Below are 25,336 nucleotides of genomic sequence, written 5' to 3'. Positions count from 1 at the left end.
AATCAAACCCTTTGACTGATAGTACCAAAAAATCTGTAACACATTCATACCCCTATGCCTCCCATACTACAGCTCTACGGAGTCCCTGAATGCTCAATTTGACCCCATTTGCCACCAGCACTTTCAAACTAGGTCGGGTTTTATAACCAGCTTCAATCTTCTAGCTACCTTGAAATCAATAAAATTATGTGTACTACCAGAATCTACTAAAGCTGCCACTTCAAATTGGTCAATAACTGCTGGAAACCGCATGGTGTTGTGACCTTGTGATTCGTGTAAGGCATGTAACGACAATACAGGAGTTGAATTCCCTGACCCTAATTCTGTTGACTCCAACTGCTCAAAACAGTCTTGAAAATCATCATGAGTAGGACTTCTTGTGTCTATGCCACTATCTTGTAATGGTTCCACAACTAACTGGTACATTTGAGACTTTGAACATTTATGGCTGGGAGAGTATTTAAGACCGCACCAAAAACAAAGCCCATTTTTCCTCCTATCTTCCAATTCTACCTGAGATAAGGACTTTGAAGGCATTTTAGAACTAGGCTTCCCACCTGTTGATTCACTTGCTGAACTCAGACTACTGCTTCCTCTAACACTTCGAGCCATAAGAAATAAGGGTCTTCCTACATTAACCCCACTATTAAGCATGTTTTCTTTTTTGACCGATCCATACACAATATTCTCCACCTGTTTCGCTAGGTTGTACCCCTCCACTAGTGACTGAGGTTTAAAAACCCTAAGATATTGACCTATCTCAGGCTTGAGATTGCTAAGGAAGATGCTCAGTACATAAGTTTCAGACAGGTTCAACTGATTCAACAAACTTAGAAGACCATCATGATACTGGTCAACAGAACCAAGCTGTTTGAGGGTCACTAGTTCTACCATAGGATCGAGAAAAGAGTCTGACCCAAAACGCTTCCTAAGTCCCCTCGCATAGATCTCTCAAGATAGGTGATGTAATCCCTCATGCCTTCGAGCAAAAAATGGTGCCAGTCAAGTGCCTTACCTTCGAGATGCAACATAACTAGCCGAACCTTTGCATGATCACCAATCCCCTCCGCTTCAAAGTTCTGCTCAAGCTTGGACCACCATCCTTGAAAGTTTTCACCATCAAATGACGGGCATTCCATCCTAAAAGTGGAACGATCAGCTTCCACCATTACTCCACGTGAAGACATGCTTGAATGGCCTAGATCTGCCATCGGAGATACTATTAGGTGTTCCTTAGATGGGAAACTAGGTGGTGACCCCAAAATCCCTTTACCTTTACTGTTCACCGCACCGCCCACTGCCATTGGAGGTTCATGACCAAAATATTGCTCAAATAAAAAGTGAAGCTCAGAACGAAGTTCTGTACGTACCTCCGACTTGATTCCTTCCTGTAGATCTTTCAACCGAACATCAATTCATGCATCCAACCGCGAAAACTCCGTTTACATGTGAGAAAGTTCACATTGGATCTGTCCGAGTTCCTTCTGCATTCGCGTGGTTACTCCATCGCTGGTTATGAGGATCAATAGCTCTGATACCTTTGTTGAAGAATGATTTGAGAGGGAGAGAGAAACGAGAAGAAGAGAGGAATTCTAGAGAGAAAACTGAGAGAAAATAGAATGAGAGAAAAAAGAAGCTGAAAACAGAATTAAATTTCTTTCCTGCCTTTCCCTTTCGGTTACAAGCAATATAATGACAGCAATAACCGCTATACTGCAATAGACTAAATGCACCCGTTTTGACTAGACAAAAACCCACCGTATCACTAAACCACTTAAAAGAAACGCAGCATTTAACTAATTACTTTTAACAGCCTTAACAGAAATATAAACAAAGATATGATCGTTAGCTAAACCATAACAAAATTTAAAAGAGATCAGAGGAATCAAAGGGAGTAGAAGTTGCAAGAAACCGTCGAAATTGATAGAAAGGAAAAACATCACCACCAAAGGCAAAGAATACGGTTGATAGGGCGGAAGATGGAGAGTTAACGATTGTATACAACGAACATTTCTCCGAAGGGTTAGCACTCTCTAGAACACGACAGAGAATTTGCACCAAAAATCGTTTTTCAATAATTATTTCTTAAATGTTTCATTCCTTTTTTTTAGTTTTTATTTTATTTCTAATTTTTAAATAAAATTGAATTTTTTTAATAATTTTATCTTTATTTAATTTTATATTTCTAAAAAAATCTATCATTTTTTAATTTTCTATTTTTTTAATATTTTCTATTTTTTTATTTTTTATAAGCTTTAAATAGAATTAGACTAATTTGACTAAATATGTAAATGTTAAAGACCAAATTTATTCTTATACCAATTAAATATTTGTCATGTCATCCTTCTATGAATGATTTAACAAAAAAGTGACAAAAATTAATCAATGTCTAACATGTTAGACGAATTTGAAAAGTTTAAATAAAAACACAACAATAATAATGGGATTTGAGTTGAAAAGGTTAGAAAATTATTATTTGAATTATAAAAATTAGAAATTTATAATTTTAAAGTAATGTTGTTTGAATCGAATCGGGTCAGTTGAATTAAGAATCAAATAGGGTATTAACCTAGAGATAGGTTTTGAACTAATTAACTTAAGAACCAGTACAAACCAATTGAATCAAGAAAAAAATTGATTGAAAAAACGGTTAAATTGGTTTTTCTTTTACTTTTTTAATCGAAGTGATTAAACCTCTAACTTGATAGATTCGATCACCAATCGGATTTAAAGTTATAAATTTGATCAAAATTCTTACAATTTTGTAAATGGCTACCATTTTGTCCCATTCTTTCCCATCTACGCTTTTTCTCGATTGTGTTGTAGGCTTAGGGTTGACAAATCCCATTTTAACCCAACTCGCATTTGTAACTTGGGTTCTAGATGAAAGTACAAAAGAAGTACATAAAATTTTATTTTAAGTTTCTTTTACTTTTAGTGAAAAACCAATAGATTTATTAATGATAAAAAAAACCAACAGATTTATTTATTTAAATAAATATGTTTTTCTTCATCATGGTAATTTGGACCGGGCCAGGTTGGTTGGTCAATCAAACCGAGAATTGATCAAGATATCAATTCAGAGAAAGGCATTAAATCAATTTATTCAAGAAATGATATGGGATTGATTAAACCGAGCAAAAAATCAGTTGAATCAGATGGTTGAACTAATTTTTTAATATTTTTTATAAATTATTTAATATTTATTTAATCAAACCGGATAGACTAATCAAATCGATAGTTGAGTGATCTAACCATTGATCCAATTTAAAAAAAAAACTTTTAGTCAACAGTTTTATTATCTCCCAAATTGAATTAAAGAAATAGGAAAAAGAATATAACTTTGTTTTTGGAATATTTTTTATAAATTTTCCATCTCAAATTAATAGTTGTATTTTTTTATAAAAATATTAAAAATGAAATTTGAGAATAAAAGAAAGAAAAATTATATTGACCACTTCAAAGGAGGAGTTAAACAAAACATCTTACTTTTTAACAAGGAACAAACTATACATTAACTCTTAACAAATTAACGTAATACAAATTCATATACCATCTAAATAAAAGAAAACAAATCAAGTACAAAGTATTTTTGGAGGACTACATATTAACCCACAATGAACTAAAATGATGCCACCTCCTCCTGTCAGACGTAAGTAACTAAACGATTGGAGATGTAAAATAATGTTTGCTACTGTTACTCGGATGAGTTTGGCTCACACGGATCGCAAAGAAAAACTGCTCACCGTAGTCGACCTTTTTTTGGAGATCAAAGTTGCTATTTTATAAATAAACCTCTTAACAAAAATAAACGACTTTCACCGCAATTGAACTTACTCCAAAAACGCTTGAGCAGTTTCAATTCCTCCTGCTCTCTAACAAAGTTAACAAAGGAATAAATAAAACCCTAGCTGGACAATTTACAAAAGAGTAAAACCCAAATGTATTTACAACTGACCCAACGTCTCAAAAATCCGTTATGATCTCTCAAAAATAAGTCCAGATTTCTCAATCTTCTACTGTCTGAATCTCACCCATCATAATCCGGTTGCTCACTACGTTGAATCCCAAAACAGCTGGACTAACTTTCTTCCCTTTCTTCCCTTTCTTCTTGCCTCCCCCCTTAGAGGAACCATCTAGGCCAACTCCAACTTCTGCATCAAAATTAGCAACACTTGCATTGCTGAAATTCACATATCCGCTGCCCAACTCTGCGAACTTTCTGTCATGTCGACTTTGAAAAGCAATCTCAATCACATCAGCAGGTAGCAATTCCTTATAGTTGAGAAATTTCTCAATGAACTCGTGATTTGGATCAAATGATCCAAGGTTCTCTACCAGAAGTATCTCAGCCTCAGATCTAGATTGCTTCAAACAAAATTCCAAGACACTTGTATCTAGCAAAAGGATAAAAGAAGAAAAGACACAAGATTAAAATGCCAACATTCAATGAATATTCAACCCGGTTTGCATCTATCAATACTACAACTACAGCTTCAGAGAGTTGGGACAAGCAATAATTGAAAGAATATCATCTAAGACTTGAAAAGAGGAGCCAAAATAAAAAATTTTGTGATCTGTACTTTCCCGAAAGAAAAGAACATACAAACATCATCTCCACCTAAAATAGGATAATTTTGGAAGAACGGAGCAAAATACCATACCTTTTGTCCCAATAAGCCTAACACATTCACTCTCGCACCAATCTCTGAAATCCATGGCCTCTGCATGATAGTTAAATCTCATTATGTCTAATTTTTATGAGGCAGTCAAAAAAAAAAAACACATACAAAGACCGATTACTCATCCTGAAATGACTTACCAGAATGCTTTGTCAACATATCACTTTTGCCTTTAAGGAATGACTGAGCAGAGGCAGGAGAGGATGACAAAGTGCGCTCAATAGCTCTGCCACTTGACTTTTGCCGACTTAATGCCCCACTTGCAGTTCCTTTAGCAGGAGTGCTTTTTGTCCCCCAGCCGCCCACATTTGCAAGAAGTGGGAAATCACCTCTGTTTACAACAAAATATAACTAACATTAACATACCCATATAGTGATTACAAATGAATCTCATTAAATATCAAGTCAGCGAGGATAAACTTTTCTAATGCTCTCAGCTCACAGGGAGGTATAACTTAAATAGAATTTTAGATGGGATTGAAAATAGTAAAAAGCACTTCAAAAGTTAGGATAATTATTGTTAAATTGAAATCAAACTCTCATTTTAATTTTAACTAGACGAAAGCCACTCTCCAACCACATTACTTAGCTGCAACTAGGAAGCTTAGGTATGTTATCTTTGCAGGCTAGAGTGCAGCTAAAATAACCAAAGACCCACCATTTCCAACTCACCCTAGGAAGAAAATACTTCACAAGAGTAAAAGAAATAAGTGCATGACAGTGTGTGTATGAATTCTTTTATTATTAATTTTCTTCTTATGAGCAGGATGAGTGCATAGGGGAAGAAAACATACTGCTTCGTTTCTTGCTTTGTCTGATCAATTGGACCCCAGAATAAGTCATCATCTCCTTTATGTTTTGAATGAGTTGCATGAGAATTAATCTGGATCGGCGATGCAGTCTTTAACGGTGAAGATGCAGTGAAGGACCAAGATGAAACACCAGCAGGAGTTGACTGACTTGGTTGGGACTTATGAGGAGTTGGTATTGGATTTGTGGGCTGGACAGAGGAATTCCTCTTCTGCTCCTTTTGGATGTCCCGCAATGATGTGGGCTTAGGAAGTTTCTTAGAATCAGCAGACCAAGCTGGAGCAGAGGAAGGGTTTACTTGCTCCTCTTTCCAAGGTACAAAATCTCCCAAAGAAGGACCTGAGGGAATTGAAGGCAATAATTCCATCTCCACATGTGCTGGACGAGAACTTTTGACTTTCTCAATAGTACTTGCACTAACAAGAACCGCATCAGCAGTACTAGGAGGACCGGAAACTTTTGCTCCTGTACCCTTAGATTTGGCAGACTTTTTTCGACTCCTTTTAGTTTCTTTAGCCTCAATAAAATTGTCATTATCAGTGGGTTCGACATTTGTAGTGGTAACATGGGCAGAAGATGTAGAAATAGTGCCAGGAACATCTGCATCTCTTTCCCTAGATTTTGCTAAAACTTCTTCTGCCAACAGATCATGTAATGGACTCTTTTTACTCACTGAAATTAAAGAACTTTCGGGTTTCACAATAGCTGACTCAGAAATATCTGCATCTTTTTTACTTACTCTAGAAACTTTGGGTTCTAAACTAGAGACAACCCCAGCCCATGGAGTTGACAAACTCAGAGAGTTGACAGAAGAAGTCAACTCTGATACTGCCACTTCAGTTTGAGCCTTCCTCTGTTCTTCTTGTTGGATTTCCAGTAATGACTTTGCCTTGAAACCAGGAGCAGGTTTCCATGCACGTACTGCAGCTGGGTTCTGCAATGGAGAACTAGAAAGTTTAGCCTCACCCTTGGTTTCTTTGGTTTCATCATCCAACACACCAATGTTAGCAGCTGAAAAGCTTTTAGCATAAGAAGAATCCATGGGGGCATTTCTGGATTTGTTCTCTTCCGTCTTTCCTTGAGACATCCCATCAATGTTATGTCCAGCAGTATTAGAGTCACCAACAACTGGCTCTTCAGTTTCAGATGGTTTCAATTGCACCAAAGTGGAAGCCTTTGGAAGTCCCTTTGCAAGGTCAGAAGCTTGTGATTTACTAGATTTTTGCTTTCTAGACTTCTTTTCTGAAGCTTTTCTTACCTCATGAGCTTCGACATTCTTAGCTTCTCTCACCACAGAAGGCTGATCATTGCCTTTGTCTCTTCCAACTGGCAGTTCATCAATAGAATCAGTAGATAGAACACCCTCGTTAATAGGTATATCAGTTTTAGAGGTTCTAGCAGTAGCAATTTCATGGTGCTCCAAGGTTCCACAGGTTGCATCATCCACAGTAGGTACAACTGGTGCAATTTCATCAATCTTCTGAGTATAATCCAATGGCTGCTCCATAGGAAGCGCATGACATTCAGAAGCGAGAGGCTCTTGCACGAGAGAAGCCTCCTGGGAGGATAAGTTCACTTCCAATGAGGGTGAGCTTTCAACAATTGTTGTCACTGGCAAAGGCGGCTGGATGCCATTAACCAGTTCTGGTGCATTAGTCCCCCAGCTCTGCTGACAATTGATACTACTGACAATCTCATGCGGTAGAAGCACAGGAGGGGATCCAGAACTAACAGCATAACTGGAATCCCAGGAAACTTGTGGAGGTAGATTCATGAAGTTATGGGCATGTTCATCTTGGTTGCCTGGGATCTGCGAACCAATCTGAAGAACATTCTGTAATGATGGCTGAAGCCGAGAGGGGTCCATGGATGAATGGCCTGTTGGTATTGTAGTAGTCTGTAAGTGTACGTAAGAGGGTTCACCGAAATGCTGCTTTGATTGATGTTCTTGCAAAACCTGTGAAAGCAATTGTTGTTGCCGTAACAACTGTTGCTGTTCCTCCAGTTTCTGTTGCTGCTTAAGCAACATGATCTTTTCAAGCAGCAACATCTCTGGTGTTGGTACTGGTGTCTGGGGTTGCAGCTGCTGCATTAAATACTGCTGCTGCAACATATTTAGCAGTTGGGAGTCCTGAGATAAAGTGGAGGGGATAAACTTTTCAGGTTTTAAAATACCAGATGACTTATCCATAGTTTGACCAAGCAAACTTGTCAAGGAAGGTGGAGTAGGTGCTTGCAGCCTCTGGGATCCAGAGCATGAAAATTGTGGAACATATCCTTGCAGGCCTAAAAGCAAAACCGTACAAGACATTAGGCAGGCTGTTAGAAAATACTAGAAGAAATATTGATTAAACTGTGGAGAGCCTTACGTATTAGAACCCTAGAAATATACCTTCAGAGCTCAGCAAACAAAAATTATATACTATAAATAAATAAACGTAAGTGTCTATGTAAAAACCCAACCTTGAGATGGATTGCTCATGCCACCAGACATGAGTGACTCCAAAAATCTGTTTTCAGCTTCTGTTGCTGGCCTTGGCTCATTTCTGATCATATTGATCTCACTTGTACCAGCATGAACTTTCCCAGGGCTACTGTAATTTGGTCTGCTTGGCAAATCTGAGAGTTCACCCTGTTTTGGCACACCAAATCCAGGTGGCGGACGTGCTTTAGCCCGCAAGTGGGGCATTACATCACCAAGTAGGGAAAACAGTGAGTCCTTGGGTGCACTAGCTAGCCGAACTTCCAAATCTATCCCAAAATACCCTGCCTCAAACCAGCTTAAAATATCAATCCCTGAAAAAGGGCCTTGAATTTCACCTTGAGGATCTTTGTAGTGAAGAACAAGGTCCTCCGGAGCAGGCAGCTTCCTAGGTTCAGGTTCCCTAGCCAAAACTCCAGACGGCTGCCTCTTAAGTATAGGATCCTCACTAGATTGCCAATTTGCTTCAGCTCTAGCATAGGATGAATTCAACACATTGCTTTCTCGTTGGTTAATCATATCTTTCTGTGGTTGTGACCAGCTCATGTCGGGGGTTCTTGACCTGGCATCATTTGGAATCTCTTTCAAGTCATGTGTGACTGTAGGTGACCGTTCCCCAAATGAAGAGGTTCGCCACATGGTGCCAGGATTAACAGAGTTAGTCACTTGTATGCTTGATTCCCTACTTATAGGCAACTCTTCATCCCTTTTAAAAAGAACCTTATTGTCTGAAAGAATATAAATGAATAGAAGATCAATCTCATAGTCAAATAAGTTGAGAAAGGAGAGTAATATGTCAAATCTACCGAATACAATGTAGTGCATTGGATTTCAAACTACAGAAATGCTGAATTTTAGCTGAAAATAATCGCAATCATGGAAACTAAACAACCAATCCATTCAACACAAAGATGTAATCCACAATGAGTAATTATTGCATTCCTCACATCAATACTCAACTAGCCCCCAGACAAGCTGATTCAAGTTCGCCACCTGGGTCCTCTTTTTAATTCCAACAGCCATGAAACAATTTCCCATGTGGCTCAAAAGCTTAATTGAGAATACTTCTCACATCCAATTAAGTAATTGCAAGATGGTTGCCAGAGGTGTTACCAAATACATGCTTATATGATTCATGTAATTATACCTTCAGATATGAATTTAGCATCTGGGTATCCCTTATGTTTTTCAAGCTGTGAATAACTGCTGTTTGGAATGTCAGAAGTTTCCTCTTTACAATCATCAACAGCAGGTGGTAAATCTTCTCTACTGCCTGCATAAACATGTTACAGAAGAAATTAGACACTAAAAATTTCAAAAATATACAGAGTAGATATATCTTGCACTTGTTGAATACCAATCTTGTTTCTTCTTGAATGAGTAAACTCTGTAGTGTTCCGGCTGGCAGACCCGTCTTTTGGCATCTGAGGAGCACCACTACTAGTTATGTCCCCTTTGTCTATTCCCTTTAGAACAAGCTATCAAAGAAGCAATAAAGTCAACCGAGGACTCCAAATCAATGTTTACCATCCTAAGACGTGAAAAAATAAAAAAAGAAATTACCATTTCATCAGAACTGGGAGCACAAAGAGCTAGAGGTTCCAGTGATTCATTTTGTGTAAGTGAAGGAACTGATAGAAGCTCTTCTACGAGATTTTGGTAAATTCTCATATCAGTCCTCATGTATAAGTCAAGTAATTTTTTCCTACTATACCGTAAAGGGGATGGCTCTCCATGGTCAATTTCACTCCTGTTAGATATGTTTCCCAGAGTTTGATTGTAAGAAGGTATACTGGCCCCTGTGTTCCCACCAGAACTTCCCCTTCCATGACCAGCAGAAAATGGTGAAGAGTGACTTTCTCCACGTCCTCTGCCATAGGAAAAAGTGGGAACCTGCTTGCTTGGAGTTAGTGCTTGGTGATGTGGAGGCTCTCCCCTTCCTCGACTTTGAGAAGAGGTGGATCTCCATGGGCGATAGTGATCCCCCTCCTTCACATCCTTCCCATGACTAGAAAGATGGGGCAACCCTTTGTCAAGAAGCATATCACCATCTCTTCCAGAGTCTACCCACTTATCTCGCGACTTTTCATTATTTTTATCATCAGGCCCCCAGCGTGAGTTCCACTTGCTCTCACGCTTTTGATCATAATTTGAGTCCCTGTTACCTGAATCAGTCCACCGCTCAGTGGGTGCACGGCGTGCTTCTCCAAATTGTCTTGAAGGCAAGTTATCTGCCCATCGATCCATCCTGCGGTTATCACTGAGCTCTTTATCTCCATCCCTCCAGTGATCTTTGCGCAGAGCTGAATGAGTATCTCGTTCTTCATCACGCCAGCGGTCTCGACGGCCAGTTTCCATATCAAGTAAGGATGGCCTAAAAACATCCTTTTTTGGGGTACCATGCATCCCCTCGCCATTTCCTGATGGCTTAATGACTTCAGAGCGACCTCCATGAGCAGGATATGGCACAGGATGATTTTCCTGCATCGGTGATTTAAAATTAAGGGGAAAAATATGAGACTGTAAGAATATTGAACAAAAGATTAACTAATTCTAGAGATGAGAACCATATGTCAATAAAATGATGTAAAAAGCACTCACACAACATAAAACCCGCCTATAAATGAACAAGAACACCCTGTGCCAGATAACAGAATTATATAGCCACCACAACAACAATAATAACATACCATAGTTCCCATTCCAAGCTTATTCTCCCCTGGCTTTGAAAGAAGCCATTGTGGTGAAAGCGGAATAGGATTGTCAGATCCTTGAACATCTACATAAAACAACAGCAGCATCAATTAGAAACATAGCAGATACTCAAAGCTAGTATTTAAAATCAAAATGCTTAGTCCCGTTCAAAGACAGAGCACAACAGGTACACTAGCAATGATCCAAGCCCATAAATTTTTTCAATAAACACTCTCTGGTAAATGACCGAACTTGCCATGTGTGAAACTGCCACATTATTTATCATTGAATACGAAAAACAAAGCATGAAACAATGACAAACAAATGCGTTAAGACTAGAAATACATAATTCACAAAGCCTCAATCAACTTTCAAATGCAGCATTTCAAACTATTGATAAACCAAAGGAATGTCTCAATAAAATGTATTGATGAAAGCTAACAAGACAAAAACTGCACAATCAATTGTCAGTAAAAAGCTAATGTGCCATTTATAAATGAAGTAAACAACCATACAATTTTTCTTACATAATCACATAAATCATAGCATTTGAATCAATGACTGAACGAAAATAAAAATGTGCTAGAAAATAAATTGAAGAAGTATGTCCAATACTAGTTTTGAGTTGAATTAATCAGAAAAAAAAATAAGAAAACTTCCGTACGTACGTCCTTATCAAATCATACTTTTCAAATTGAAAAAATATATAACAAAAGCGGTAAGTTGGATACTAAAGCGCGCCCTGCTTAACCACAAAGAAAAGGGAACAGAAAGAAGAGAAGAAAAGAGAGATAGAGAACCTTCCATTTCCAGATGATAAAACAAAAACCCTAACTTCGAAGCAACAAACTAAAAAAATTTAACACAAACACAGAGCAATCTCGTAAAACCACTGAATCTACAATAATGCTTTCAAATATCAGAAACAAATAAGAGCAAAACAGGAAATGGAAAGAGGTAGGGTTTTAGAGAAGAGGAATGCAAGAAGGTGTTAATCCCTTAATGGTAGTAGGGGAAAGGAAATCGGCGAGGTAAACTACCTTTGGAGATCGGATGGTGAGGGTTGACGGTGAGGTGGCGGCGGGAATCGGAAGCAGAGGTATGAGCCATGGATGATCAGTGAAAGTCGAGAGAGAGACGAAAACCAAAGGAAAACCCTTGCTGCTGTTTTTTTGTTTTTGGTTTAACCCTTTCCTTTATGTGCTTTGGTTGCGCTAAGCGAGGTGAGAAAAAGGGAAATGTGAAGAGAGGTGAAATATAAGTTAGGTGAAAAAAACCAAAATATAAGCAAAAGGTAGTAAAAAGAAAGAAAAATTGTGGAGGGCTGGGTTACGGCTTATGTTAGTAAGTAGAGAGTCATTTGCTGTCCAACTATAGTTACTGTTGGACGGATTCTTAAGATTATTATCCGGTTGGGTAATATCTACGCGCTTGGGCGAATCCGTGAAGAACACGGCTTCTTAACACGTCTTACAGTGACTTGCACGCGACGTTGTGATGAAAGCAGATATGAATAAGTGTTTTGATTCGATGGGTGCGTATTACGCCACGACCGTGGAAATTAAGGTCGAGATGTGGAACGACGTAAAGGGCTGTCGTTTCCAACGTTAAAACACGCAAAATGAGTGTGAGATATTTGAAAATAAGGAAAAAAAATATTTGTTATGAAATAAATAACAAAGGGAAAATAAATACGAAAAAGAATTTATGAATTTTATTGATTAATAAAATATTTAAGATACTTCTCTAATGTTTATATTTATAAACATAAGAAATATAAATGAAATAAAATTTTACTTCTATCCGCAACACTACCCTTAGATATTCATTACTAGATAATATGTCTCGTTAAAATTTTCCTAAAATAAAAAAATCTATCTTACAGGAAAACCCATAAAGACAAACCCTCAATTAAGAAAAAAAGATTACAACTCGTATTTACTTCTCATCATGACAACATCACACAATACCTCATATTCTACATATTCAATATTTATATCACAATGCAAAGCTAAACAAATAATCCTACTCAAACATACCATTATGCCTTCAATGGCACCCAAATAACCAAAACCAAACATGTACAAAAACAACTAACATTCAAGTAAAGCATAAGTGTAAACATGACTTTAATCAATTCAATGCTAAGACATAATCTAGACATATCATGCATCAAACCAAATCCAAACATCCATCAAACATAATGCCTAACATATAATTAATTTCATCCATGAAAGCAATTAGCAAATAACCAAACCACCATTAACCAAATGACCATTGCTAAAACGCTATACATATTTACATAATCTATAAGGGCAACAAGATTCGAAATACCATCAAACTACAAAACCTAACGTTCCAAACACAAGACTCCCTAGGTACATGCCAAAATCGAATTAAAAGCATCACCAACACTTGAGTTCGAGATTGTCACTAGATGTTGAATCGACGTGCGAACCGAATAGTGCCTTACCTGCGCATGGACAAACAAAAACGTATCCATAGTATAACTCAATTTATAACTAGATGATGCCATGCTAATATCAATTCAAATATGCAAATTTATATAGACAATATTCTACCAAATACATTTTACTATTGCTACATACATGGCAAATTCAATTCACATAACATACGGTACCCCAAATCCAATTTCATGTATACAATGATCATATCAACCATAGTTCAATTCATTTCATACATAAATAATCTCCATTACTTATTCACATATCCAATCCCTATTTTGGTTTCCATTTTACATTTAATTTCATTTCATAACATTTGTTATTTCAATATCATTTGCCATTTCAAGTCATTAACTCTAGTTCACCATTTACTTCCTCTATTAACACAACTCAAACCAAGACAAATACATGGATCCAACCAACACACCAATTTGGCACCCAGTGCCTCATTAGATAAATCTGAAGTAAGTAGTTGCGCCCAACGCTATAAATAAATTTGACACCTAGTGTCTTATCGGTTAAACTAAAGCAAATTGGCACCCAGTGCCTCATTGACTCGTACTTGAAGATATCCCTAAATTATTCCTATCCTATGGCATGACAATTATATTCGACTCTGCCCAAACAGTTAATAGGGTTTTCGTTTCATAATCCAATAATAACTAATGTCTCAATTTCACAATTATTTCAATCAAGTAAACATTTATTCAATATATATAGAAGTTATAATTATCCCAATTCATACTCAATTTTCATAATTAACAAAAATACACACATTTATCAAACATATTCATTTCAATCTTCATAATCGTTATTCAATTCAAATCATTTCAAGTGCACAAGAATTCTCACCTTATAATTTTACCATGAATGAGTAAATCAATATGCATCAATTTATAATTAGTTCGGATTATAGAAACACAAATTGTGAGCTCCGAGCTATTCGTTAACGACTTTATCTTTTCCCTTCTTTTTCGAGAAATTCGGGTTGACGTTAGCTACGGAATAAAACGAACAACACATTTCATCAATTTGATATTCAATTGCTAATATATGAAACTTTTGCTTTTTATTCAATTTAGTCCCTAAAACCGGGACTAACATAACTTCCACATTTAACCTTAAATTTTTATACCAATTTCACTCTAAGCCAAATTTAATTCCCTATTTCTCATTTCTACCCCAAAATTTTGATTTTTTTTCAATTTAGTCCCTATTACACAAAATCAATAATTGACTTTATAATTTAGTCCTTTTTCACTTCTAACCTAAAAATCTATCAAATTGGTCCCTAAAACTTTAACTATTCAATAATGATAACATCGTACTAAAAAATAGGACATGGGTTAGGTAGCTTATATTATCGAGATTTCAAAAACATAAAAATTACGAGAAAAAGACTAAATTGCTTGAAAAATTAAGCCCTAGGCCATGCGTGCTTCTCCCCTTTCACATTGGTTTCAAAATGAAGAAAATAAAAAGAGAAAATGGTTTCTCTTACTATCCACCTACATGTTTTTAATTCTTTATTTTATTATAATATGATTTTATAACATATATTAATATTAATATAACATATATATCTTATATATATAAATAATGTATCTTTTGACCGTCCACTACAATAAAAAAGGTATAATTACTTTTTAAGTCCCTTAGCTATGTTTTATCTTATAATTGAATAATAATTCACACTTTTATCACTTACGCGATTTAGTCTCTATACGCTAAATATACCTTAATTCGATACAATTATCCAATCGAAATTTGATTCACTTCTAACATAACTCTGTAAATATTTAATAAAAATTATTTACGAGTTCGGTATAAGGAATCGGGGTCTCGAAACCACACTTTTCAACACCACTGACTTTTAGGCCGTTACATTTTATATAAAAATAAATTTAAAAAATATAATACATGAAATACACTAAAAACATTAAAACAAATGTTTCCTAACAAATGGGAAAAAATTAAAAAATATATACACTTAAATATCATTTATGTTTATGTCTTGTCCACATGTTTATTTGTTTATATGTGTTTTATAAATATAAAATATTATATGTGTCATGTTTAATCTTATGTGATTGCATATGATATGATTGAGTATGTTTTTCTAGTATCTTCAACATGTGTATTTTTATTTCTTTGTTTAAGTATTTCGTAAGTTAAGATATGTGTTAATTCTGTTGTCTTGTGTTATGTTTTTCATGTTTGTGTTTTGTTTTGAAGTTGTGTTTTTTATGTCAATTTATAGTGTTTTCAGGTACATTCGACTGGTCATATATGCCCTTGTGACTGTTCGTATTCCATTCCAAATACATGCACCCAAATATACAATGCACTCATGGATTCATATACTCAACCAAGACCATGTGACTCTTCATATTCCATCATAGATTCAAGGTTTCTGCAAAGGAATGTATGGCCGAATTTAATGTATAAACTTGCCATGAATGGATAACACAGCAAAAGGGGATTAAAGTGTTTATTCGATTGATACATGCACATCCAATGGAGGGTGTATGAATTAAATGTTGCAACAATTAATTTGTGGATGCATGCACATTCAAGAGCCATGCATTTGGCTTTTCAAATATTCAAAGAACTCTATCATGCATGAACATACACCCAAGGGGATGAATATTATGTTAAAACGTGAATGACTAGGGGAAAGATCATGACCATTCGGTCATTCCTTGAATGGGCACATATATAAACCTTCTTTGGTACATTGATGGCTTGTATGCTTGAACATTATTTACGGTCGGTTTGTGGCTATTCACTTGCCTAGACTAGTCTATAAATAGTTTTCATTTGTAAGTTGTTGAAGATCTTTTGACAAAATTATAATATTTTGAGAGTTATTCTCTTTGTTCTATTAGAACACCTATTCGAACTTATCTAGACTTTGTCTTATGACATTCATCCAATCTCGATCTTATCACTCTCCTTCTCATCCCTATTCAAAGTATGACGATTAATTATACTGATGGGTCCTAACTTTTATAGTTAGCGGATCTTGGCCTTTTTCTTTTTATGCCTTTTGATTCTTTAACAACTTTATAGAAAATAGGTCACGTGTAAGTGTCACATGTGAATATGTAATGCGAATGTGCAAGTTTACACGTCGAATCAAGTAATAAAGTGATAAGTGAGATTGTTTCCACAAATATTAGAATAGGTAAAAATTGTTGGAACACTGGTACACTCCATGGCGTAGTAGAAAAATAAATCCGGTGATCACATCTAGGGATCCATGTGCGAGGAATGAATCGGGTTAAGAAGGGTATGAACAATTACCTTTAATAATCTGGAAATTCAAATATAATGGTTGTGAAACTGATTACGTAATTGTATGTCGATTCCAAGCCGCTACGAAAAGTTTCAGCCTCTACGTAATCCACCTGGTGTGACAACGAACGACAAGAACTCTCTTAAACTTTTTCAAAGAGAAAAACTCATTGATGATTGCTCGACCTCATACACTATATTTCGGGTATATAAGGTTTTTCTTAAAAACCCTATATTTTCTAATTCGAAAATAGTTATATCTTAATATGAATCAAGATTCATTATAATAATTAGCCAAATATAATAATTATAATTACCATAATTAGAATGTTTGATCGAAAAATTACAATTACAATAATTATAATAATATTCGATCATAAATTATAATTACAATAATTATAACAAGGATTTCAGTAAATTATGTTTAGTTAAATTTTATATGAATCAAATTCATATATATATATATATATATTAATTTAACCATGTTTTCAATCATGTGTACAACATACTTGTACATATAATTCGTTCGATATTTAACTGCCCAATTAAATTAATTCTATAATCAATTTAATTCATGTGATAGCCAAAAAATAATACCAACTATGTTTGGATTTTGTTCGTTTCAACCATAGGGTGTGACCCTGTAGGTTATTGTAATGTTAGCAGTAATTCTAGAACTATTCTAATATTACAAACAATGAGTGGGATCTAGCAATGCATCATTACTACCTAAGTTACAAGAACTACATAACCTCTTTGTGATTAACCCTTCATGTATTAAATTTTTTTATCCTTTATATCTAAAAAAAACACAAGTCATGGAATAGTCACACTTGCATAGTCCATCTAATGTTTCTTGATATCCTAAATAGACTATGATAAACAAATAAGTTTGATATCTTATATAAACTTATTTGAGTATGACCATGCATTTCTAGTCTCACTCAATCAAGTAGCAAAAAATATTGATCCTATTATGTAGAATGGACAAATCCTATATTGATCAACCATATCCCACTACATAGATTGTGGTATATCCAACATCAGCCTTTATAGAACAACCAATTACACTAGACGTTTGATTGTATCAAAATATACAACTCATGATGTTGGGATAATGATGATCTCAAGTCTGAGGATCGTATACATAATAATCACTATAAGTAATGTTGTGACTATTACATAATAATCCAAGAAACATACTCATAGCGAGTCAATCCAATAGGTTGTTGTCTAACACACATACTTATGTATTGATTTTGACATCCCATGTCAATGACAATAATTTGTCATCAGTAAACTACATGTTAGTCTTAATGCATTATTATTGTCCAAGCCTACAATAATACTATACTAAGAACATTTTAAGAATAATCATATTATTCTCAGGACATTATTATAAAATAGTTTATTTATATATACAAAAGAAAATGAAATAATAATGGCAATACCTTATATTAATAAACGAGGTAAAACAAGTATGTTATTATAATCATCTCATGATTGGCCTTTGGGCATACTCTTAACAAAAATATGGTTGAATTATCACTATAAACTATACTAATTAATCAAAATAATGATTTGAAGTGAAGTATTAATGTATGAAATATAAAAATCAAATAATGAATAAAATGTTGTGGCAATTCTACGAGACAAAGTTGAGAGGATTAATACTGTTGAATGGGAAGGTTGGAATTACTTGGATTATATCTTAATAACATAACAATGTCATGGCAAAATCTTGACCAAATTACTGCCCAGAGTATAACTATTACACTCTTCTTCTTTCGAGAGCTAGAATTAAAGCTATCAATTTGAGTCTTTGTATGTCTACAAGTCTTAAGAACAATACCTAACAATATTCTTCCTTACTCTGTATAAATCACAACTCTATGTCTAGAGTGCTATGAGTATTCGCTCGAGTACTCGCTCGTATTATTCGATTACGATCCAACTTATTTAACATTTTTAGAATTAAATCAAGTTTAATGATATACCATGCAATATCTATGGCTAGAGCTTGCATGCATATATTTAAAATAATCCAAATTGAATAAAACAGTAGATCTACTCAAAATATCACCATGATCATTAAATATATCAAAATAGATCCAATAATTCCAACCCAAATGAAATTAGCTCATGGGTTGGGATTTAAAATCCAAAATCAGAATAACATTTGTCGAAACCATTTTTTTGAAAAAACAAAAAATTAGTTGTTGACTTAAAAACGAAAATTGGGAGTCGTCACCGATCTTTTATTGAGGTGTGATCAGATCACCTTGAAAATAATTTTAGGTCTGCGAATTTTGAGAAAACAAATTCGGGAGTCGATTACGCACGAGGAAGGGTTAGCGCCCTCGTGACGCCCAAAATTGGTACTGAATTGATTGTTTAATATCTTAATGTCGAAATTTTTGAAAAGATTTTAAAATACGATCCTTTTATCTTGAATAAAATGAATCAGATTATAAAGCTCTCTTATTTCAAAGGAATAAATTGTCACACTCAGTAAGTTAGAGTGTAACATTTCAAATCCTCGAAACTAAGTTTGTCCCTTTCTAAAAAAATTTTAACACGTTTTAAAAAGGATATTTGATGATTTAAGTCAATCAAGAAATTGAAATCCAGTAAGTTAGCTTCGATTTCTCAAAATTCTTAAACACCAAATATTACCTTAATTTTAAAAACGAGATAACAAAATATCGTACCCATTAAGTTAGGATCCAACATTTTGAAATCTAAAGAATTTTATTTAAATGATTGTAAGGTTTTAATAAAATGAACACTTGATTATCTTAATTCATCGAGAAGAATTGAAGCTCAGTAAGTTAGGGCATAATTCTCTCGAAAACTTATGAATACCAAGCATTTTTTGGAGTTTTGAAATAAGACTATTATAAATTTTAATGAAATGCAATTCTTACAAATAATAATTGAATAACAATATATAAAGTAAATGATGAATAGTCAACTAAATTTACAATATGGAGCAACCAAACATATAATGCATCAACATTAATAATCAAATATACAAATAATTAATCTTACAAATATCAAAATGAGAATAATTAATATAAAAATAATTTAATTACAAGTAAACCAAAAATAATCGAAATGAATAAAAATTTTAAAACATAAAATAAAATTTTATAAATTATAAATTATAATACATTTTATAAACATATACATATATTAAAATAATTCCATATAAATTATGCATATAATTATCGTATAATATTATTGTAAAAAAATAAAATTAAAATACAAAAAAAAGGTTGAATAAAAAACAATTGATTTATTAAAAAAAACTTTCGAAATCAAAATTAAATATGAAAAGTATTTTGAAGTTGAAAATAATAATCAACAAATTTTAAATCGAGGTTTAAATAAAATTAAATTAATAATAAAAGAAGACAAAACTAAAATACAATTGACTCAAAATATTGGTGTATAATGAATTTTTTTTAAAAATAAAATAAAATACAAACGAAAATAATAATTTATTACATTTTAAACTATAATAATAAATTTAAACACTATAAATAATATTAAATACTATAATATACGAAAGTAAGATTTATTATAATATAAAAAAATACTGTTGAATTTTAAGGAAGAAAACTAAATTTGTATTAAAGTTTAATTTATTTCAAAATTGAAGGACTAAATCTGCAATTAAGCGCAAGTATCGAAATAATCTCAATCATCCACAAAACGGCACCGTTTAAGCCTGGATCTAAATGACCACAGAATCGAATATGAGGTACAAATTACAAACGATTAAAGAAAATCAAATCGTAATTCCATTAAACACGGAAGGACCTGTTGAATAAATAGACCAGACGATCCTTAATGCGTGGATCCTTCCCGGATCGGGTCACCGTTCGGATCGGGTCTTCAAACGACGCCGTTTCAAAGCCATTGCATTGGCTTTAAACGACAGCGTTTTAACTTTGTGCTTAAAGGTAAAAAAAACCCTAAAATATGTTACTTTGAAAACCTAAAGGGGAACCAATGTTCTCTGCGCCGTTTTGTGTTCGGAGGGTATTCGAATGGTTTTCGATTCAAGCCCGTTCTCCGATGACGGTAGAGAGGGCCCAAATCTCGTCACTAAGTACGTTCTCTTTTTTCCTTTACCGTTTTCCTCTTAATTAACAATGGGTGAATCACTAAAAGAAAATGAAAGAACAGAAAGGAATCGAATGATTAACAAAAATGCGAGACAAAAAAATCACCTTTCGGTATTTTAATTTCTGTATTCTCAATGCGTAATCCGTTTACAGTGTTCGAATGGCCTCTTTATAGCCCGATTTTACAGAAAAAATAAAAAATAGAATAAATAAAAGGTTCCTCCTATTTTGTTATCTCCTCATTTGCTGCTGTTTTCGTGTGTTTTTGCAGGTATTCGGCCAGCCTGGAGGTACGGAGGGGATGACGCATGCACCAGGTGGTGATGCACGCGCGGGGCTCTGGTTTGGGTTTTCTTACGACACCGGAGTAGAGGATCAATGCTGCGGCTGCACCAGAATGGTCTAGAAACGGTTTCTGATTTTGGGCCAATTGGGCCACTGTAACCGAGTTGTGAAATTTGAGTTTAAGGTCTGTTTAGGGTCTGGGATTTAAATTGAGCCTATTATATTGGACTAGGTTAATTGGGTTAGATTTTGGGTCTGTAATTTTGTTGTAACCTGGACCTGGACTATGTAAATGGACTTTGAATTTGGTTTTATTTATTTATTTGGGTTTTAATATTTGGGCTAAGGCCGGGCAAAATTTGGGTATTACAACATTCAACATCATCATTAATAGTTTAGCAATCATAGAAATTAATTAACAGAATAATGGTAGAACTGCAGGAAGCTTTCGCCACTCCAGCTTTCACTTCGATGTTGTTGAATCGTGCAGGATCCAAGGCTGATTGCTCATCTTTTTCCTTGCATCTATGCTCTCATTTTAAGCTGCTACCCTCTCTCTTTTCTCTAGAATTTTTCACGAGTTTTTTTGGTGAAAAATTGCTCTCTCAATTCCCCTTTAGAAATCCTCATCCCAAAATTCCCGTCCAAAAATCTTCTTTTCTTTCTTTTCTCTTTCCTCTTTTATAGGGTAGGTCCCCCTCTCTCAGCACTCACTTTTCTCCCTCTCTTTCAAGTGGATTTATCTAGTACATGTCAAATTGGCTGAGAGTGACAAGGATTGAGTGCTGCTTCAGCATTTTCCAAGAATTGCCATGACATTTGTGTTGGCAATCCATCCAACGTTTTGCCATGACAATATTTCACTTCCTTCATTCTCTTCCTCCTTTTCTTCATCCTTCCTACACCTGCTTTATACAACAACCAATTCCCTTCTTCCCAACAGTAAAAATAACATGAAATGACATTTAAGGCACAATCCAAGTGTTATTGTACAATGTTCTAAAAATAACCTAAAAATGCAAATATATCTACTTAAGTATAGGCATTTAGTCAAGCTTAGTGGTTCAAAATATAACTCTTTTCAAGAGTTATCAGTAACACCCTATACCCGGCCCGGTAATCGAGCCCGAGTAACAAGATGCCACATCAAACATCACATCTTCATACATATTCACACAGTCACATTTATGGACAACCATTGTCACATTCAAACATTTATAGGAGTATTAAATTTAAAACACATTAGACAACATTCAAATGACTTAATAACCATTAATCGTCGTTAGGAACAATTTAAAATCATGCTTAAAGATCATTTAAAAATTTTCCAAAGACAAACATGTAGGTATCGATATACTCAATCATATGTACGTATCAATATTTAAGAAGAAAGGTATCAATACCATTAAGAAAATTGATACCGTTTTAGCATTCTATTTTTCCTCAAATTTTAATCACCAAGCAAATTATCGATACAAAGCAAAAGTATCTATATTTTTACTCCAAGTATCAATACTCGTAATAGGGTATCGATACCAATTTAAGCTATTAACTTTCTGCACATTCATTTCAACATGGAGGTATCGATACTTATGCCCTGCTTATCGATACCTCTATACCTTTCGACCAAAATCATAGCAAGATAGGGCATATAACTCATTCAAAAATTTTCCACTTCAACATGCATCCGCAACTTTGTTATTCCACATCAAAATGACCATACTTGCAGTTCAAAGCAACATCAATAATTCAAACCAAAACAATACTAATATAACAACAAACAACCATTAAGTCCTATACATCTAAAAACATAGCAATCGTTTGAGACATTAATAATCAACAAAAAAGTTTACCACATTGCCTTATTCTCACAATTCAAAAATAATAGCAATAATATCACCTACTCAAACACTAAAGCCTAACTTGGATCACTTACTTGGAAACCACACCACTCACACCCCAAAAGTGTATCATTTAGCTAATACTCTCTAACAAACCAACATATCCCAATGAATGGAGTTGAACTCACATTCCCTTATCTCTCTGAAATTGTCTTGAGCTTAGTGCCCAAATCATAACACAAAGGTGAGTACTCATATAATCCTATGGCATGTCAATTATATCCGACGGCTCAAAAGGTCACAAGGAAAAAATATCAACAATAAAACACACATTTACTCACCGTTTTCTGTACACTTTCACTACACATTTGCATTATTAGCACATCTTCACTGTTATTCAACATGTATAACATACCCACTACTAGTACATTTCACAATAACTATCACAAACATATATTTCATATCACATAAAAGCATCATAATACTCAAACCACATACCATAATTACATAACTCGCAAAGTTAATGAGGGAAATAAGAAAGCTTACACTTGGAACTTAGGATAGGGGTTTAGGCTACTCCTAAGCTCCCATTTAACACTATGAATTGTGTCTACAAGCAACAACTCCAAACACTCACCGTTCGCGCTTTTGCCTAGTCGCCGAAAGCTTAAACTAGCTTTTTCTTTCCTTTTGCCTTGTTCGTCGAAGGCTCCAACGATTCCAAATCTTCACCAAAATAAATCACACAACAAATACAATTAACATTCAACCATAGACACACCTAAATCTACCAAAAATACAGGCCTAAGCTAGTTCCTTTTGGAACTAAAATTTTCAACTAGCATAGTCGAAAAGTAATAATTCAATTCCTACTCGTTCATTTTTCTTAAAACTGATTCCAATCATCTAATTACTTTCCTAAGAATGATCCTCAACCTTCAAACCACTTTAAACTAATTAGAAGCATGGTTCCAAAAATTCGACGTACAATGACTAATTTTCATGAAAACTAAACAAAATCTTAAAAACTTTTAACGAAACTTTAAGGAGAGATTAGAAACCTTCTAGTCACATCAAAACAAGTTGAAAAACACTTTGAAACATCAGCTTCATTCAAAATCTCGAATTTCACCATTAACGACTACAACTTCAACATTTACACAAAACCTTTGATTCAATAACTAAAAACTCAATTTAAATGGTTAGACTTCATCAATATTTACTAGAAAAATGAAACATTACCTTGGTTGGGGAAAACATGCGTTCAATAGGAATTCTGAAAAGCCCACAAGTTGAATGGTAGTAAAATAAATGGTGTTCTTGTTGCTCTTTATGAAATTTTAAGAAGGTTTAATGCTTGAAAAATGACGAAAATCAAAGGAATTGTAGTTTGAAATATCAAATTTGGGTGAATGGTGTTTGGGTTTCAAAGGACGGTAAAGAGGGAGAGGGGAAATAAATGTCGTGAGTTTCTTGTAAGTGGGTATTTTTAAAACTTTGGTTTATTTACCTTTGTGGTACTCCTAATTTTAACCCCTTTTCAAAATAGTCCACATTTTAAAATTAAAGGTATTTTCTACATCATTTTCAAAAATTGATTTAATTTTCTAAAAGTCATAGTCGAATATGTTTTTAGGTTACCACACTTCAAAATTTATGAGCTCATTTCGAGCTGAAATTTCAAGTTTACCTTTGAAACTTGTAGACCTAATTTTAGGGTGTAACATCATGTTCTTTTATAACATTGGTTCTTTTTTGGGTTCGTTATTGTGTCGAAGGTCCTATCTTAAGTTATTTTGTTACTTTAATTTCTGTTTAACTTGTTTTTCATACATGTTTAGAAATGATCGAGAAATAATGCATCTTGTAATTTTTAAAAGATTACAAGCACGCATCAAAAGTTGCATGAGTTGGCACTAGTATAGTTTACTTTTTTGGGTTATAAAACAAACCACCTTTTGTTCCCTTTGAATATCCTACAAAAATGCACAATTCTATCTGTGAGTCTAACTTCCTCGCTTTTTTTATCCAATACGAGGGTTGGGCATCCTCAAATTCTTAAATGATTAATATTTGGCTTCCTACCATGCCATCATTTCTATGAAGTTTTCGATGTTGCCTTAGTTGGTACATTATTTAAAATATATTAAGTCATTTGTACCGCATATCCTCAAAAAGAGATTGGCAGCTTTAAATAACTTAGCATCGAATGTACCATATCTAACAATGTTCAATTCCTTCTCTCTGCCACACCATTCTATTGTGGAGTGCTCGACGCAGTCAATTAGGATAGAATCTCATTCTCCAGAAGGTACCCTAAGAACTTTTCAACTAAATATTCCCCACCTCGATTAGACCGAAGTGTCTTTATGAATAAACCTAGTTGTTTCTCCACTTCTGTACGAAACAATTTGAATTTATCAAAGGTTTCACTCTTGCAATACATAAGGTACACATACCTATATCTGGAATAGTCATTAATGAAGGTTACGTAATATTCGTAACCACCTCTTACACTGACGCTCATAGGGCCACATATGTCAGTGTGCACAAGTTCTAGGGGTTTTACGACCCTCGTTTCTTTTGTATTAAAAGATCGCTTGGTCATCTTACCTTCCAAGCAAGATTCACATTGTGGAAGATCGAT

The 25,336-nt window shown here is 34.4% G+C and overlaps 1 protein-coding gene across 1 annotated transcript; it reads right to left on the bottom strand.

Moving 5' to 3' along the window:
- Nucleotides 1–3,489: 3,489 nt before the first annotated feature.
- Nucleotides 3,490–12,047, bottom strand: LOC107922016 (protein ESSENTIAL FOR POTEXVIRUS ACCUMULATION 1). Its single transcript, XM_016851841.2, has 10 exons — nucleotides 11,709–12,047; nucleotides 10,665–10,753; nucleotides 9,538–10,455; nucleotides 9,332–9,452; nucleotides 9,122–9,247; nucleotides 7,956–8,702; nucleotides 5,477–7,778; nucleotides 4,823–5,013; nucleotides 4,665–4,724; nucleotides 3,490–4,397 (listed from the first exon to the last, which is right to left on the bottom strand). The coding sequence occupies exons 1-10, from the start codon at nucleotides 11,776–11,778 to the stop codon at nucleotides 4,009–4,011; spliced, it is 5,013 nt and encodes a 1,670-aa protein (XP_016707330.2). The 5' UTR covers nucleotides 11,779–12,047; the 3' UTR covers nucleotides 3,490–4,008.
- Between the last annotated feature and the right edge of the window lie 13,289 nt (nucleotides 12,048–25,336).

This window comes from Gossypium hirsutum, chromosome D01 (genome assembly GCF_007990345.1).
Source record: "Gossypium hirsutum isolate 1008001.06 chromosome D01, Gossypium_hirsutum_v2.1, whole genome shotgun sequence".
Lineage (NCBI taxonomy): Eukaryota > Viridiplantae > Streptophyta > Magnoliopsida > Malvales > Malvaceae > Gossypium > Gossypium hirsutum.
The sequence above is the reverse complement of the archived record's forward strand: the minus strand, read 5'-3'. Positions and strand labels throughout refer to the sequence as shown.